The following is a 19,928-nucleotide window of genomic DNA, read 5'->3' on the forward strand; positions in this document are numbered from 1 at the left end:
TACAAACACCATCTTTTCATCTGGCAGGGGACCATTCGGTATCTCTTCTTCGATCTCATAGATAGAAGATAAACTTAGAAAAGAGTTTTCTTATTCCAAGCACCAGGGTAGAATTCCTGGGTACTATTATAGACTCAATATCATTGAGGATATTTCTAACAGACCAGAGACGTTGCAAGCTTCGTGTTGAGGCTTTGAGTTACGGGAACCAGTGTAAGCCTTGGATCCTGAGAAGTGGATATCCAGTCAGAGTGAAAAACACCAGGTGGTGACGTCACACGCCGGTATTACAGACTTAGCTAAAACATCGCTGAAATCTGCTTGAAGCTCCGGTGATCCTCTTTGCCCTGGTTACCCTGCTGTTACAAGTTATACTTGTGAAATACTCTTTTAACTCCTACGTTTGTGAGTAGTTTTAATCTTGTTATCATTAAAGGTGTTTGTCGGATCTCACACTATATTCTGGCATTCTTTCATTTTCTGCACTCTAGATTTCTCCTGTGATAGCTTCGGCATGTCTTGCCCTCTGGACCTTCTTAAGGCCATCTGTTGCTCAGTGTATGGAGGTAATTGGTCTCATGGTGTCCAGCATGGATATAATTCCCTTTGCCAGGTTCCTTCTCAGACCATTACAGCTGTGCATGCTGAGGCAGTGGAATGGCGATCATTCGGATCTGTCTCAACAGATTTCCCTGGACAACTGGTCGAGAGAATCGCTCTCTTGGTGGCTCTGTCCAGATCATCTGTCCCAAGGGACATCCTTTCTAAGTCCATCCTGGGAGATTGTGACTATGGACGCAAGTCTATCAGGATGGGGAGCTGTTTGGGGTGCCAAGAAGGCACAGGGCCTGTGGTCTCAGGAGGAACGCTCCCTCCCGATCAACATTCTGGAACTTCAAGCTATCTTCAATGCTCTGAAGGCTTGGCCTCTTCTGGGTTTGTCCCAGTTTATCAGATTCCAATCAGACAATATAACCTTGGTGGCTTACAATAACCATCAGGGGGGAACGAGAAGCTCCCTAGCAGTGAGGGAAGTATCTTGGATTCTGGAGTGGACGGAGGCCCGCAGCTGTTCACTGTCAGCGATCCACATTCCGGGTGTGGACAACTGGGAAGTGGATTTTCTCAGCAGACAATACATTCATCCGGGGGAATGGTCTCTCCATCCCGAAATGTTTGTGGAGATATGCAACAGGTGGGGGACGTCCGAGATAGATCTCATGGCGTCTCGTCTCATTACCAAGCTACCCAGATATGGGTCGAGGTCCAGGGATCTTCAAGCGGAGCTAATAGATGCATTAGCAGTGCCTTGGAGGTTCATTCTAATCTACCTTTTCCCACCATTACCACTCCTTCCTCGTGCAGTGGCCCGCATCAAGCAGAAGCGGGCACCAGTTATACTGATTGTTCCATCATGGCCACGAAAGATGTGGTTCGCGGATCTGGTGGGGATGTCATCTTCTCCTCCATGGAAGTTACCTTCTCGCAGGAATCTGCTGGAACAAGGTCCTTTTGTTCATCAAAATCTAGATTCTCTGAAGCTGAGGTTTTTCTGAGGGAGTTATTGATACTCTTTCAAGCTCGTAAGCCTCATTGCATCTATCATAAGGTGTGGAGAACCTATTCTGGTGAGAAGAGCGTGCATTTCCCTGGCATAAAGTTAAGGTTGCCAGGATTCTATCATTTCTCCAGGATGGACTGGAGAAGGGTCTTTCTACCAGTTTCCTGAGGGGACAGATTTCGGCCCTGTCTGTTTTACTGAACAAGAGGCTCTCGGAGCTTCCAGATGTACAGACTTTTGTTAAGGCTCTGATTAGGATCAGACCTGTATTCAGATCTAAGGTTCCTCCTTGGAGTCTGAATCTTGTTCTTAAGGTTTGGCAACAGTCTCTGTTTGAGCCTATGCATGAAATTAACATTAAGTTGTTGGCCTGGAAGGTTCTTTTTCTATTGGCTATTGCTTCTGCACGCAAAGTTTCTGAGATTGCTGCTTTGCAATGTGAGCCTCCTTATCTGGCGTTCCAGTCTGATTGGGCTATCCTACATACTAAATTAGGGTTTCTTCATAAGGTTGTGTCAGACCACAACATCAATCAAGAGATTGTGGTTCCTTCCTTGTGTCCTAATTCTCCTTCTTCGAAGGAACGTTTGCTTCATAATTTGGACGTGGTTCGCACCTTGAAGTTTTATCTTCAGGCTACTAAGGATTTTAGACAAACTTCTTCCTTGTTTGTTGCCTATTCTGGGAAGCGTAAGGGTCAGAAGGTCTCTTCGACTTCCTTATCTTTTTGGTTAAGGAGTGTTATCCGCTTCGCTTATGAGACAGCGGGACATTAACCTCCTCAGAGAATTATGGCTCATCCTACTAGAACAGTGGCTTCCTCTTGGGCCTTTAAGAACGATGCCTCTATGGATCAGATTTGTGAGGCGGCTACATGGTCCTCCTTACATACTTTTTCTAAATTTTACAAGTTTGATGTTTTTGCTTCAGCTGAAGCAGCCTTCAGAAGAAAGGTTTTGCAGGCTGTGGTGCCCACAGATTAAGTCACAAGAAAATGTAATGCTAGAAAGGCTCAAAACAAATGACATCCTTTATTTGTGGTTAAAATAAGGTTTACCAGTGAGGGCACAGTACAACATACATCCAAAAAAGGAAATTTAAAAGCAGTGAAAAGTAACACACATCCTCAGACTCAGGATGCGTTTCGGGTTTCCCCGTACTCACAGATGGATGTGTGTTGCTCTTCACTGCTTTAAGAAAATAAAGGATGTCATTTGTTTTGAGCCGTTCTAGCATTAAGTTTTCTTGTGAACTATATTGACATTTGACAGCTATTGGGCTCCCTGACATCCACTGGGACTAGGTATTGGATCCAGCGTTACCTTCCGGAAGTTAGTTCGTGACTGTTGGACTGACAATCAGCAGAGTTACATCAAGGATTCGCTCAGCGGAACAAGTAAAACACAGGTCTGTGTAATCCTATTACAGGTTTTGCGGCTGAGCCAGCATTAGGAAGATATTGGCCACGAAGAAAAGGGAGTGTTTTTGTTATCTCTCATTTGCTACATATTACAGTTAAACACTGGATTGTGTCACGGATTCCCCTACAACATATTATATTGGGAACTTCTTTGTACATTTAATTTATTTATTTGTATATACGTTGTGGGATACTGTGTGATCTTGGTCACGGTATTAGGGGGATCAGCTAGTGCTGTTAGCATTTGTGTGGACATTAGCCCTCAGATTAGGGTCTCTTTTTGTCCCTCCCGTTATCATTCAGTGTCCTCTAGAGCTTGGATATAAGTTTCCCAACAGTAAGGAATGAAGCCATGGACTCTCCTTATTTTTTTTAATTTTTTTTATTGAGGTATTAAGGAATAACAATAAAACAGAGAATATGCCCAGACACTGGTCAGTCATAATAGCAACACTTATACATTTCACACATAGAAGGTAAGCATAAGCTGAAGTATTGGTATACTGGTATATCAAAAGTTTTTGTGATCTCCGACCAGTAGTGATGCCACACATATATATATACATAAAAGCCAATGCTATGGAATATAATTCAATAATAATAAGATAACAGTTGACATGTGTAATAGCACCATCTCTGGTACCATAAACATTGAGTGTGGAACAATATATAGGGAACACGGATGTCTGGAACATATAACAATAAAACCTCAGTTTTTATATCGTATGACTAATGAACTCTAGCTCGGGATAAAAGGTATTCAATAAACTAAAAATAGTGAGAGGTAGGGAATTGGCTTTTGTCTGGCCTCCCGTAGGCCAGAGTGTGTGTGGGGGGGAGGGATGCAGTGGGTAAGAGCCGCTTGAAATGGGGAGGGGCAAGGGAGAGGGGGCGGAGCTAGTTAGAATACTGAAAAGGTAAAAAGTACTACAAAGTCATTAGACTTAATAGATGAGAAAGGTCTAGTATGGGAATTGAATATCAACGGTGCTGCAGTCAGTTACAACAAGAGGCGCTTTGTTAGCCTGGTTACTATACTCAAACTGCATCTCTAAGCTGGAAGTTACTGTATTAAACCTAATGTCATACACAAGCTGTATCCTAATACTAGAGGCTCTTTATTAGACTTGTTACTGTACACCCGTTGTAGTTATGTACTAGTGGCACTGCATTATATTTGTTACTATGTCCTAACTGTGCCTATGTACGAAAGACACCGTTTTAGACCAGGTATAATACGCAAGCTATATCAATACGCTAGAGGGCATTGTATTAGACCTGTTACTATACCTAAGCTGTATCTCTACAAAAGAAAGGTACTGTATTGGACTTGTAACTACACACAAGCTGTATCTGCAAGCTAGAGGCTCTGAAGGAAACCCGCTACCATGTATAAACTGTATTTATATACTAGTGGTATTGTATTATACTAGCTACTACTCTATCTGAAACATTTCTTGTTAATTAGAGATACTATACTAGACTTGTTACTAGAGACGTCCCTATTATCCCTCGCATAGGTGCTCAGGAAGTACAAGGAGTAAAAGCGTGCAAAGTATCTCATAATAAAGAGCAAAACTAACGGAGCCCATGTAATAATAAAAAACCCAAGTTAAGGGGTATAACTTTGTGGCGAAGAAAGAAAACTTTGCCCGCTATTCTACGCTGTGCAGTAGGGAAAATCAGGGCTTGGAACTGATATTATATTGCTATATCTCTTTGGTGAATCCAATCAAGCCGGTATAGATAATGAGATGTCTATATTATGATAACTCCGGCTGGGGTCCAATGAAGATGTAAACTGTTACTATGTGTGGGCATGATATGACGGCTTTTGAATGTAGTATAATTCTTAATTGGATAAATTAACAGGCAAGAAGAGGCCAAGCATTATACATTTCTGTGCTGAGCATGGTCAGAATTTATGAATCAAAAGACAATTATATCTGTGACTAGAATAAATATATGAGCTCAGTACTAAATATCTCTGAGTAGACCAGCAATGAATTACAAACATTAAATTGCTAAATTTAAAATACAATAAAAGTATGCTCAACATGGGAGTAGAGAATTGTGCTCCAACATACAGCATATATGCAAGATGTGTGGTTGAGAGAGTTCTATTACATAGACACCACATGCAATGGCCACAAATATAACTTTAGTCCCTTAAGATAAAACAAAATAGACTGGAATTCAGATATCAGTATAACATTAAACTGTAGGTAGAGGACATGACCTAGAATATATCTTCAGATATGTTAGAGCAGAAGAGACCAATCTTCAGGAAACAACACGGTCTAGAAGGGGAGTGTCACACTGAATTATACCCTTATATGAGTTAAGATAGATAATACAGTAAACAGGTTATATTAAAAAACAAATACTTAAAAGAAAAGGCTATATTGGTATAACTTTTGCAGGTATAGGGAGCTAGACTTCAATTCAACTTGAGGGACCAATATCAAATAATGAAATAAAGAAAACTAAGCTTACTGTGGTTGTCACATACCCGCTATAAATGACGTTAACACAAGTGGAAAGCTTTGAAGAAAACATGTGTAACTCTATTATAAGTCACCAACAAGCTGTTGAACTATAACATAAGGGAAACATAAAAGGGCATCATAGGGGTACTGTAGTCCTTAAATAAGAAATGCAAAGTAAAAACTCTTGTCGAGAGGTTAGTCCAGGATTCTAGTATTGGCCAGTTTATACACGCTACTCAAGGAATTCAGGAACTGTAGAGGGCACGGTGTAAAGGTAGGCACAGTGGTTTTAAGGATTCAGCCTAGGGGGTGAGCGGTGCAATTAACTTTAAGCTCCGGTGTCCTCAGTAGGCAGATAGTTCCCGTAAATATAGGGGATCCACCTCCGCCATTGCAGAACAGTTTACTCTATCCCACACCGATACGATGAAGCCGGTGGGTGCTGGCTAGATTATATTGTTCCTTTTTAAGACCCCATCTGTTAGGTGATGTCAGGAATCCATCTCCAGATAGATATCTTTTGGACTCCGGCACATAGCAAAGACCACTGCTGTGCCTCCTGTTAGCGACCAGTGTATTTTGATAGGCAGAGTCACCTACGGACTTTAGATTGGGCAAAACCTGGACTGAAATTGTAAGCAAGAGAGGAGCCTGTTCCACTAGATTACCGTCCTCTGTTAGCTCTGGGCCGGGATCTGACATGATAAGCTCAAGCTTCACGCTGGATATACAGCTCTCCCGGGGGTTGGCCGTACCTCTCTGCAAAACCGCCATAAGCTGGACATGTCTCAGTGTATGAGTGCTGTGTCTCGCTAATGCCGGGTGTGGGGTTGTAAGCTGGATCGTCGGTAAGAGGTTTTCTGTTGTAGGTTCGTCAGAGCTAGTTGAGATACTTATGGATGTGCTGAGATCTGGTCCTTCCGTATTTGATAGGGAATCCTCCCTTTCTTCCCCATGGAGTATTAAAGTGAGGTTGTGGAAATTGCGGCTCATTTTATGTTCCAAATTATGCAGGAGGTTACATAGAACCATAGCAAAATCCTCTTCTTCCGGAACTGTAGCCATTCTTAATCTTGAACTCCGTTGAGCAGGGGGTAGGAGATTTTATTCCTATAAGGCCCTTCTTTATACTTTTTATGTAAAAAGAGATTGCCCAGCTTTTTGAGGATGTGAGTTGCAGATGTCATGTAACTCCTATAGAGTAGCGATATCGATGAGAATCGGGTGACCAAGTTGAATTCTTATGCTTGGCTCCACGTGGGTAGGGCAATGGCTTCTTATAAGGGCTCTAGTCAGTCGTAGTCTTTAAAGCCAGGAGGACTTTGCCTTAGGGCATAACTCTCTGAAATATGAGCCTAGGAAGTTTCCAGGGCCATTAGACTCTCAAAACTGGTTAGATTCAAAGGTCTGAACGGTCGCCAAGCTTAATTTTGTAGATATTGTGGCCGGAGCTGCTGAGTGTAGATGCTGGCCCCGCCCCCCGACTCTCCTTATTTTGAGAAGGAAAACATAAATTATGCTAACCAGATAAATTCATTTCTTTCTGTATAAGGAGAGTCCACAGCCCCTGCCCCGTGTGCTCAGATAGGCGGCCTTCTAATTTATATTTTTCTTCTGGCACCTTATGTACCCTGATATTTATCCTACTGATCCTTGTTCCCTCAGCAGAATGACTGGGGGATAGGGGAAGTGGGAGAGGTATTTACGCCTTTGGCTGAGGTGTCTTTGCCTCCTCCTGGTGGCCCGGTTCAGTATTTCCTAACAGTATGGAATGAAGCCGTGGACTCTCCTTATACAGAAGGAAATTAAATTATCTGGTAAGCATATATTTTTTTGATGCAGTGCTTAAAACTGAGGCGGGCCCCCTCTCTACCGAATCCCGTGTGCAGGCTGTAAACATTTCTTGTGTGCTGGCTTCTTTTCCTGTTCTCCCTCTGCCTCTGTTCTAACACTACTGCTGCACCCCTGCTGGCTGCTAATAAAATTACAATTATAAAAAAAAAAAAAAAAAAAAAAAGTTTTAGCCTTGCTGCGATCTGCTTGCCTACATGCAATGTAAAAATAATAAAAAAAAACCCTCATGCCCGGCGCATGTCCTGTGCGTTGGGCGATTAGGAATTATGCATCCCTACCTTGTGGAAATTCATCTCCTGGCCACCAGGAGGAGGCATAAACACCCACATCAAAGCTTTAAAGGGACAGTCTACACCAGAATTGTTTTTGTTTTAAAAGATAGATAATCCCTTTATTACCCATTCCCTAGTTTTGCTTAACCAACACAGTTATATAAATACACTTTTTTTACCTCTGTGATTACCTTTTATCTAAGCCTCTGCAAACTGCCCTCTTATTTTAGTTCTTTTGACAGACATGCATTTTAGCCAATCAGTGCTGGCTCCTAGGAACTTCACGTGCGTAAGCACAGTATTATCTATATGACACACATGAACTAACACCCTCTAGTGGTGAAAAACTGTCAAAATGCCCTAAGAGAAGAGGCGGTCTTCAAGGGCTTAGAAATTAGCATATGAACCTCCTAGGTTTAGCTTTCAACTAAAAATACCAAGTGAACAATGCAAAATGGGTGATAAAAGTAAATTGGAAAATATTTTAAAATGACATGCCCTATCTAAATCATGAAAGTTTTATTTTGGACTAGACTGTCCCTTTAAGTATCTCTCCTATTTCCTTCGCTCCTAGTTTTTTCATTGTAAGCCATTTTCTTCACTAGGAGAGTATCTGATTAGTCGACTCTCTTTTCTGTTCCACAATATTACATTGTTCAACAGGACAAAGGCTGTCGGACGAACCTCTTTGGTTTTCTGCCTAGGGGTTTTTCAGGTGAACGTTAATCAGGAAATTATGGTATATTCCTTATGTTCCAATCCAAGTTTTTTAAAGGAGTTATTATAGAGTCAAGATGTGGTTTGGGCTCTTTAAGTATATTTTTAGGTGTCTATAGATTTCGGTCTGTTCTTTAGCTTGTGTGCCCTGATTTCAGTTAAAGATAGGGTTCAGTTGGCTACTTCTGTTTCTTTAGCTTCATTGTTTAAAATACTTGTTTCACAAGGCATACTTGGAGGCGTGTAAGTCTCCACCTTCTTGATCTTCAGCTTGTGCTTGTAAGAATGAGGCTTCTTTACAAACAAATTGCAAGGTGCAAGTTTTCATCTTTGCATATTTAAAATATTTTTTCTCTCTCCAGTTTTATGTGCTTGCCTCGGCGGGGGCAGTTTTTCGTAGGGAGGTCCTTCAGGCAGTGGTTCCTTGTAAATAGGTGCCTGCCTTTCCTTCTTTTCCCACCCATTTTCCTTTGTGGACTCCACAGCTTGGGTATTTGTTCCCACAAGTAAGGAATAGTGTACTATCACACCTTTTCTTTATGGAAGATAGTACTTCCTTTAAGGATCCTTTAGATAGAAAGATTGTATCTTATCTTAGAAAAGCATATTTACATACTGGCTGTATTCTTAGACCTGCTATTTCTATGGCTAATGTTACTGCTGCTTCAACTTTTTAATTGGACAGTTTAGCTCAACAGTTAACAGGTCCTGAATTGTCTAGCATTGTTCTTTTACTTCAACATGCTAATCATTTCATTTGTGATGCTATATTTGATGTCATTAAGATTGATATTAATATACCAGACAGGCTGTTTCTCAGAACAACTGCTAAGGGTTCAATACACAAGTTAAAAAGCAGCGGTGATAACGGGCACCCTTGTCTAGTCCCTTTGCTTAGCTGAAAGTTATCTGAACGTGACCCATTTACTACTAAAGCCGAAAATGGTTTGTCATACAACCTATGAATAAATTAAAAAAAATAGCCCTTTAAGCCATATCGTTCTAGGGAGCCAAAGAGATGCTGCCAATCAATTACATCAAAAGCCTTTTCGGCATCAATGGCTATAACTGCCTTATCCTCTGTTCACGTGATTTCATTCTCCAGAGCGCTATGATAGTCTAAATTTCCTTAAATTGGAGAATGAGGATCTACCTTTCATAAACCCGGTTTGATCATGGTGAATCAGTTTGGATAATAACTTCTGTAGCCTCGAAGAAATTCTTGAGGTTAATATTTTATAGTCTGAATTGAGTAGGCCCCAGAGAACTTAAAATATCTTTATATGCCGACAATGATCTGGTATTTATTAGTAACACTAGAGAAAACCTTCCGAAACTTATTGAAATTATTGGTATTTTTAGTATTTTTTCGTGGTACAAGGTGAATTCCCAAAAATCTGAAATATTATGGATTTAAAAGAATGAGAATTTTTGAGGAGAGATTCCTTTTAAGGAAGTTAAGAGCCTAAAGTATTTAGGTATTAATGTTACTCTATCCCCAGGAAAAATGGTATGAAGAAAACTGTTCTGGGTTAATTGACAAGGTGCAGAAGGACCATCAGAGATGGACAAATTTTCCCCTTACTTTAGCAGGAAAAATTAATTTGGTAAAAATGATAATACTCCCTAAACGTTTATATATCATGCAGAATATGCCACTGTTCTTAAAATCAACTGATATAAGACAATTAAATAAAGCCTTTAAAAATTTCCTATGGGGGAAAAAATAAAGCTAAATTGTCCCTATATAGACTATCTCAAGTGAGAGAATTTGCCGGCTTTAATTTTCCCTGTATTCAAAAATATAATTGGGCTTGTCTAATGAAAACTATTCCAGATTGGCTGTTAGACATTGGCCACTTTCAACTGAAGGATCTTGAGCAGGATTGTTTTGCACCATTGTCTTAAAACCGCAATCCACTTAGAAACCTCCAATTTACCGGTATTAATGAAGAAGATGGTCACTTTTAAAAATCCTATTTTGGCATGGCAAAAAACCTGTAAAGCTCTCCAGGCAGATTTTCACTATTCAAAATATTTACCCATTACAGGTAACCCTTTGTTTTCAGAAGGAATGAGGTGTAAGGTGTTCAGAACTTGGAAATTAAAAGGTCTAGAATATTTCTATCAATGTATTGACTTAGATAGCGGTAACATATGATTGTTTGATGATATTAAATCTCGATTTAAGGTGGACAATAAAGATTTTGTCGGCTACCTGCAGGTTAGACACTTCTTGAATACAAGGAAAGATATCTCTTTTGTTACAAACTGGGATGGCCTGTTGATAGGGATTTCCCTTTTTCGGTCTGGTATGCACTCCATTTCTTATTGGTATAAGCTACTATTGCAAAGAGAGGGGGAAGTCAACCTCGATTCTTTGGTTCAAAGATGGGCGGTAGACATCCCAGGGATTAATAAAAAGTCTTTAAGTCAAAGTATTGTGAGAACTTGGCTTGTCACACCTTTACTTTTCTGGAGGGAGTCCCAACTAAATTTAATCAATCGTACTTACGTAATTCCCCATGTGTTAAGTTTATGGAATAAAAATCAAAGCTTTCATTGTCAGAGATGTAACTTTCCTAGCGCAAATCTAATTCACTGCATATGGAGTTGCCCAAAGGTATTCAGCTTTTGGGCCAAAATTTATTTTTGGCTCTCAAAAATAATTAGACAACAGATGTCCCTAAAGAAAGAGGATATATTCCTGTTATATGAAAATGTACAACCGATGTTTAATCTGAATTCTAATTTTATAAACTTTACGATATTATGCGCAAGGAACATTCTCTTCTTTTCATGGAAATCTAAAAATGCCAAATTTCTCACAATTTATTAATAATATTCATAGGAAATTATTAAAACACGGAGATACATCCGTAAAAATATTTCAAACATTTTATAGTACCAATACATTTATACATTTCAGAGCATTGTTATAAATGAAAAGTATTGAATACAATTTGTGTACTCACTTTTGGGGTTTTATTGTTATAACTATAACTAAACTAAACTAATCAAAACAAAACTAAACGCCTATATAAGCGGAAGTAGACTAAGATAAGTAAATAGATGTATGGGACAGAATAATCTTTATATTGTTTTTTGCATGTCCAATCGTGTGCAGAGATATTGGAAAGGATGTATTAGGTCTAGATTTTATGGATCTGTCTACATTTAGAGTGATGGGCATAACGCACTAGATGGATATAAAAAAACACAGCAAAAAGAGGGCGTGTGGCCAAGCACACAGGAGTGGACATAGGATACAATAAGCTTGTCTCCCAAGAATTTGATAATAATGGTTTTTATTTACTTTCAACATTAAAATGGAGTGAGCAAAAGGAAGTGACGAGCTCTGTTGATATATGATTTTACACGGATCGTATAAATAAGTGCTGACCTATTACTGGTAGCCAGAGTGCATGTAAAGCAAATGTTTTTCCTACCTTCTGAGTAAGCTTAGTTGTGCTACACTATAGTACAAATTTAAGTAGTTAACCATAGGTTATGCAGCTGTGTGTTAAGAGGCTGTGTGCTTTATGATTTGAGTTTGCTCCTTGAACTTAATGCTAGTGAAGAAGGTGAACCTCAGATTGAATTTCGTTTACCTCCTCAAAGGGATGAGCATTAAAATCCCCACATTGTTTACAAGTAGCTTTGCAATAATTATAATACTTTAACAAACTAGCTTAAAATAAAACCCATATAAAAATCCGCTATACTATACTCTGAATATGTTATAAACATTATCCATCCTGCCATACCTTTTCCAATTTAGAGTGACGGACATAATGTACTAGGTGGATATAAGAACACAGCAAAAAGAGCGAGCGCGGCCAAGCACATAGGAGTGGGCATACGATATAAAAAGGTTGTGTCACCCAAGAATTTGATAATAATGGTTTTGATTTACTGTCAACATGAGCGTAAAGTGAGCAAAAGGAAGTGACTAGCTCCGTTGGTATATAATTTTACACTGATGGTATAAGTATGTGCTGACCTATTACTGTTAGTCAGGGTGCATGTAAAATAATTTTTTTTCTACTTTCTGAGCTAGTTTAGTTGTGCTACGCTATAGTACTAATTTAAGCAGTAAACCATAGATTATGCAGCTGTGTATTAAGAGGCTGTGTACTTTATGGCTTGAGTTAGCACAGTGACCTAAATGCTATTGATGAACGTGAACTTCCGATTGAATTTTTGTGCAGTGCGTTTTATCCCCTCAAAGGGATTATCTTAGAATAAAACACAAATAAGAATCTACTATACTATGAATACGTCATAAACATTTTCCATCCTGCCATATCGTTTTCAAGTAGAAATACTGTGTTAACTAGGAGAACATATTCTAAAACAAGAAACATGGCAGTCAAGTTAGAAATTTTAACTAGTTATAGATATCCATAAGGAAGTAAATAATGGTTAGGTTTAGTTTAAACACATGCATGCTCTGGAAAAGTACTGACTGAAGAGATATGCCATACCCGTATCAGTACTATAATTAATGGTAGACTGAGGAGAGGTAAATATATCAGCTAGTTTCATTGTGCCTAGAATTCCATGCCGCATGAGTAAAAATGGTAGAAATCGGCCATAAACACCCGTAGCTGAACGGTTCTTACACTGTCTCCACCATCGATGTTCCTTGTGGGACCGGCAACAAAATGATGTCTGCAAGTCTGCGATTTGGTGACTATTTACTGCAGGATTCACATCCACAGTGTCAAGCATGCCATCTCCAGGGCTGATGATCAAATGTGTAAGCATGGTTCCAATTGTATATGTATGTTGACTATGCACATCTCCGTTTGTGATGGTAGGTATATACTGCGAGTCGAAAGAAAACCTTTGCCGCCACTACAGGATTAGAAGCTTTGTGAGCAGTCTTCTCTTCCTCTTTAGTTCCGAGGTCGGATTCTGGGGCAGCTGCCAGAGGAGACAATGAAGGTATCAGTGCGCTCTCCATGAGATCAAGAGGTAATTCCGTAATAGGTTTTGACAGGATCGGGCAGCCGAGGGCTCCTCCTGCCTCCGATATTGCTGTTGCTTCTTTTTTTATGAGGGGATTAAGGTTCTGAGGCTGTCATCCATCTCCCCTGTGTAGGATGTGATGTTGTATGCTATATTCTGTAGAGTGGAATCACGTCGACTGTACCAAGAGTTTTTTGATCGGAAGGACTGATCCTCCAACTGTATGAAGGTGTATAGGTCCATGCAGGACGATATGAGTCGGTCCAGCCTTGGCAAAAACATGACCCTTAGTTCAGGTAGAATGCGGGTGGCAGAACAGGAGTCTTTGGTCTTGAATAATTCCATTACTGAGTAAAGGGTGACCAGTAATAGGAAAAGTGTGAAACTATATACAATTGTGGCATCAGAAATTGCCCCACAACGCCAAATGGCCTTTTCAGTTTACACTACAGTCACTTCTCAGGGGCAAGGGCGCGATGTAGGGCCCTTCACGCATCAGGTTTCGGCTGCAGCAAGTGCCCGCTTATGTTAGGGTGCCTACTCAGCAAGAAAAATAGCATGGATTAGCCGGAGGCAGCTAATAATTGCTTATTCTCCAGAGTCTTTATGCAGAGCTCCCTCTCCTTGCTGCCATTTGGTTGCTCCGCCCACTGGAAGTCTACTTTTTTGAAATTTTTAAGAAAACGTAATTATTTTTTGGGATTTAATTTCTCAGCGGATTTAGCTGTTATGTTGTCTCTCCCTCTCTAGTGACTCGTGAACTTCCACATCTTGGGTATTATATCCCATACGTCACTAGCTCATGGACTCTTGCCACATGAAAGAAAACATAATTTATGTAAGAACTTACCTGATAAATTCATTTTTTTTCATAGTGGCAAGAGTCCATGAGACTCACCCTATATTTTTTGTGGTTATGATTTTTGTATAAAGCACTTTATTTTTCTAGTTCCTCTTTTTGTATGCTTTTTACTCCTTTTACACCTCACTTTTTGGCTATACGTTAAACTAAGGTATGAGTGAGGTGGGAGGTGTATTTATAGGCATTTTGAGGTTTGGGAAACTTTGCCCCTCCTAGTAGGAATGTATATCCCATACGTCACTAGCTAATGAACTCTTGCCACTATGAAAGAAATTAACTTATCAGGTAAGTTCTTACATAAATTATGTTTTTCAAGTATCCTTAATGGATTGGTTCCTTCAAGAGAGGGTCAGGGGTGTACTAGACTTATCAATGTAAAGCCTATTGCTGTAACCCCATATAGTTCTGCAGTCTTAGTTACACTGATTTTATGTTCTCTTCACAGGACTGGAGCAAACATTGGTCATGGAGCAGATGGATAAGTCCCTATTATCTTTTCTCCCTCTCCCTCCGTCCATTTGCCTTTACTGGGGGATGGGTATCAGTTAATTACACTATTTAACAATTTTTTTCTGGCAGTGCCTTATCTAGGTCTTTATTGGATCTGAAGGGCCAGATAGAGAGGGACATAGCGGGTGTTATCACAGAGAGCTCCTGCCCTTCGTAACGCAGCAGCAAAGGGGGCACGTTAAAGGGACATAAAACCCAAAAATATTCTTTCATGATTCAGATAGAACATACAACTTTAAACAACTTTCCAATTTATTTCTATTATTAAATTTTCTTGTTATTCTTTGTTGAAAAGCAGGAAGGTAAGCTCATGAGTGTGCACGTGCCTGCAGCACTGTATGGCAGCAATTTTGCAAATAATGTTATATATTAGAACACTAGATGGCAGCACTATTTCCTGTCATGTTGTGCCTCATGTATGTACACACTACCTACCTAGGTATCTCCTCAAGAAAGAATAATATAAGAACGAAGCAAATTTGATAATAGAAGTAAATTTAGAAACTTTTTTTAAAATTGTATTCTCTATCTGAATAACGAAAGAAAAAAATTGGGTTTAATGTCCCTTTAAAGGGACATTAAACCCAAACATTTTCTGTCATTGTTTAGATAGAGAATACAATTTTTAAAAAGTTTCCAATTTACTTCTATCAAATTTGCTTCATTCTCATGTTATTCTTTGCTGAAGGGATACCTAGGTAGGTAGCGTGCACATGCTTGAAGAACTACATAACAGGAAATAGTGCTACCATCTAGTGCTACTGCTAATGTATAACATTTTTGCTAAACTGCTGCCATATAGTGCTGTAGACATGTGCACACTCATGAGCTTACATCCCAGCTTTTAACAAATGATAACAAGAAAACAAAGAAAATTTGATAACAGAAGTAAATTGGAAAGTTGTTAAAAATTGTATGCTTTATCTGAATCATGAAAGAAAAAAAATTGGGTTTTTATGTCCCTTTAAGGTTGGCTACTGCGTGATTTGTCATTTTACACTGAAATAGACTATGCGTGGTGGGTTGAAAAACGGTGGAATGTATAACAAAATGAAAGGGTGATTATTTATATATTTTAGCGTCTACAATTAATTGAATCAATTAAAGTGTTGAGTGTATCACTTTAAACCCTTTCCCCCCTGATTTTGCCACTCAGTTACAGTTAGCTATGCCACCCTCAGGTAAACGAAAGACAAAAGGTTAAACATTGTTCTTCTGAGTCTAGAACTAATAGCTGTTGATGTTTCTGAGGTTAGGCATTTACAGGTTTCTGACAAGGATGATCCTTTTCTAGCACAGAGGGTCAACTTTCATACTCTGACTCTCCTATGGATTCTGAGAAGGATACAGAAGAAATTACTTTTAGGTTTAAAATAGAGCATCTTAGGCATTTACTAAAGGAATAACAGAAACTAAAACGGTAGAGGAGACACCGGTTCAGAAATGATATATTACATTATATATTAAGTTAAAGACTCCTGAGGTTTTTCCTGTACCTTCCTTGGTTACTGATATTATATCTAAGGAATGGGAGAAACCTGTGGTTCCTTTTTCTCCTTAAGGTGGATGGAGCTATTTCTACCTTAGCTAAGCGTACAACCATTCCACTAGAGGACAGTACTTCCTTTAAGGATTCTATGGATAGGAAGCTGGAGGGATATCTTAGAAAGATTTTTCTACATGAGGCCTTATCTTCCAACCTGCGGTACGTATTGTAGCAGTGGCTGGCGCTGCAGCTTTCTGGTGTGATTATCTGATGTGGAATCTTCTCTAGAGGAGATGCAGGACAGTATACAGACACCAAAGACAGCAAATTTCTTTATTTGTGATGCAATTATGAAAAATTGTTAGCATTAATGCTAAAAATACTGCCTTTGCTGTGTTAACCTGAAGAGCTCTATGGCTAAAGTCATGGTCAGCAGTTATGGTATGTATATCGTCAAGACAAAACGTGCAGTATGTTGGCATTGCAGTAAGTGACTTGCAGAACGACACAAATTGACATTCCACATCCCAGGACTAGAAAATTGGGATTATCTAAGCTGACAAACTCTTCATTCTGGAGGTCTTCAATGAGATTGTGCTCCAGTGAGGTTCCAGAGATAGATCTCATGGCTATCTGTCTCAATTTCAAACTTCAGAGATACGGCTCAAGGTCAAGGAATCCTCAGACAGATTGATAGACACATTGGCAGTACAATGGGGTTATCGTCTAGTTTATCTGTTTCCCCCAATTGTGCTCTTCCACGTGTGATAGCACGACTCAAATAATAGAGGGCCTTGCCATTCTTTTAGCTCCTGCATGGCCACAAAAGTACACAGATCTCATAAGTTTGTTGTCTGCTCCTCCATGGTGTCTTCCTCAGAGACCTGATCTCCTGGCTCAGGCTCCGTTCTTATATCCAAATCTAGATTCTCTAAGGCTGACTGCCTAGAGATTGAACGGATGATTTTAGCTCAGAGAGGATTTTCTCTGATTGATACTTTAGTTCAGGCGTGTAAGCCTGTGACCAGACGCATATACCACAAGGTGTGAAAAGTATACTTATCCTGGTGTACAGACCATGGGTTTTCTTGATACAAGATGAGAATACCACGTAGAGGGTCTTGAAAAGGGCCTTTCGGCTAGTTCTCTGCATAATATAGCACTTTTATCCCACAAAAATGGAATGCAGTATATCAACAATAAAAGTGGGGAGAGAGGAGGGGGGCCGTGTCTTATAAAACGTAACCTTGATTAATAATCATTAAAGCACACACTTAAAACATAAGAAAAACAACATACAAAGCTACTGCAAAACATGCATTAGGTGTTCGCAAACGTTATCGCTCCTGATATGGATGTTAATTCTCTTGGTATCTTTTGTTGAAAAGCAGGGATATATGCTTTGGAGCTGATCATTTCTGGAGAACTTTATAGCAGCAGTTTTTCATGAATGCTATCCATTTGCAAGAGCACCAGATGGCAGCACCATTTCCTGCCATGTAGTGCTCCAGATCCACTACCTAGGTATCTCTTCAATACAGAATCATGGGAAGAAATCACATTTCATAATAGAAGTACATTCAAAACATTTTAAAAACTGTATTCTTTGTCTGAATAAAAAAATTTAATTTTTGGGTTTCATATCCCTTTAATTGCTGACATGATACAGGCCTCACTGGCTCTCTGAGCAGCTGCAGTATTTAAAACGCTGGGGCACTGAGAATATCTAGCTATGCTTCACATGTTTGTGCACAGAAAAATGTTAACACTAAAAGAGTAAAAACTTGTACTAGTAGCAAATTGCAAATATTTTTCTATCCATATATGTAATTCATCTATGTGAATTTGAATTTTGACCGGATTGTCCCTTTAACAGTGAATACATTTTTGCTTAATTAGAAATTATTTTCTCAAAAGAATATTACCACATCAGATTTATTGAACATCCATGAATATACTTCTGATACAAGCTATATGCAATCAGTCTAAATCTGCAGTGTTTGAGTAATCAAGTTATTTTATTATTATTTCTGATCTGATTAGGTATAGAAAACTAAAATGTACAAGTTCGTTTATGCTTTATTTTTCTTATTTTTTTATTACATAAAGACTCTTGTTACGATGTATCCTTTGTCCTGTCAGACACACTGCAGCTGTCTCTTCTTACTTCTACCTATTCTGCTGTTGATAACAAATGCTTTTTTTTTTTTTTAATCCCCCCAGAGACGCAGCTGTCTGCAGTGGACTCCCTTATTGATAGTATGAGCTTGCTGTATGATGATGGAGAAAACACAGAGGATATATTCAAACCCAGCAAAATACCAAACCCTCAGTTTCAAAGGTTATTTCAGGTGACTTTTAACAATAGACATCATTGGTCTTAAACATATGAAAATAACAGCAAGTTCTCAGTCTATTAATGTATTTATTAATAAATATATATGTCTGAACTTGTGCACACTTTTGTGTCTGTGTGATTGTTTATATAACAATATATATATTATATGCATGCATAATTCAGGAGATTATTTCAAAATTTCTAAATACACAGAAATACTTGCAAATTCCTCATGTAAAAAAAAAAAAATATATATCCATTTTTATGCATATCAGCGCTGCAGAATCTGTTGGCGCTCTACAAATACCTGATAATAATAATAATAATAATAGATAGATTGAAGAATGATGAGTTATGAATATCTCTTTCAACTTCATACAAATCCTTTTCAACAGGATTCTATTCCATAAAGGCAATGCTTGCTAATGTTTTGTCTCTATTCTGCAGATAAACATTTAAAAACATATTCTCACCTCAATCAAAAACCATCAGACCCCATTTAATCAATATTATTACAAGCTCTTCTTATCAATCATAAGGTGTTTTGAGGAGTACGGCAATAACCACAGACTTTCAAGCAGATGTTTTAGCTGTATCAATGTTTTGAAAGCATTCCGACATTTCTATGGCACCCTTTGATGACTAAGCTGCGCTAGAAATAGGCTTTCTCTTTTTTGGTTTTATTTTTCTTTTAGATATGTAGCCTTTTATTCAAAGTTGTCAAGTGTTCTTAATTACTTTGAAAAGGGTTGACATTTTTTTAAAGAAAAAAAATGCTTAAATACTAATTGTGTTTTTATTTCACTTACACGACTTTTATGTAGCAGCTTCTGCTAACCACAATTGATAAAAGGATGCTTTAGCCATTTTTAAATTAAATGATCTGTTCCAATCTTGTAGTTTACCCAGGTGCTCTGTGTTAGATATGCTCTGTGCATAACAACTACTAATCAGTTTCCCCATAAACTCAGAGATAAGTTGTCATCTTGTGCAGATTGAGACACTTTTGACTTCAGTATCCATTCTCAAGAAAACCGTTTGTGATTTTTAATTTTTTTTTTTTTTTTTTTTTTTTATAAACAAGCTTTATTGTGAATTCAAACATACAATACAGAATAATAAAGCAATTTACAAACAAACAATAGTGTCAAAATTAGTACCCTTGCGGGATGGGGGTGAAGTCTTTCTTTTTACTACGTGATAAAGTCCAACTCTTATTCTTGACATGAGGGGGGATCCCTCAAATAGTCCATGTGGCCCTCAGTTGGCCAAATAAAAGGTTTGAGTGAGTTGCTCGGGTACTAATATGTAATTCTCTGCTAAACAAAGCTTGATTTTTCAACATGTTTTTAACTAACTAGTATATATTCCTCCTTCCATTACCCTGGGCTAGGAGGATTCAAGATACTACAACACATTTGCTCCAGGGGAGGAAGTAATAAAAA

At 38.7% G+C, this 19,928-nt stretch overlaps 1 protein-coding gene across 1 annotated transcript in view; it reads left to right on the forward strand.

Moving 5' to 3' along the window:
• Positions 1 to 19,928, forward strand: part of XRCC5 (X-ray repair cross complementing 5) — a 484,719-nt gene that overhangs the window by 244,188 nt on the left and 220,603 nt on the right. The window contains exon 14 of the mRNA XM_053698104.1: positions 18,369 to 18,496. Coding sequence (XP_053554079.1) covers positions 18,369 to 18,496 — 128 coding nt within the window. The remainder of the gene's footprint in view (positions 1 to 18,368; positions 18,497 to 19,928) is intronic.

This window comes from Bombina bombina, chromosome 1 (assembly GCF_027579735.1).
Source record: "Bombina bombina isolate aBomBom1 chromosome 1, aBomBom1.pri, whole genome shotgun sequence".
Lineage (NCBI taxonomy): Eukaryota > Metazoa > Chordata > Amphibia > Anura > Bombinatoridae > Bombina > Bombina bombina.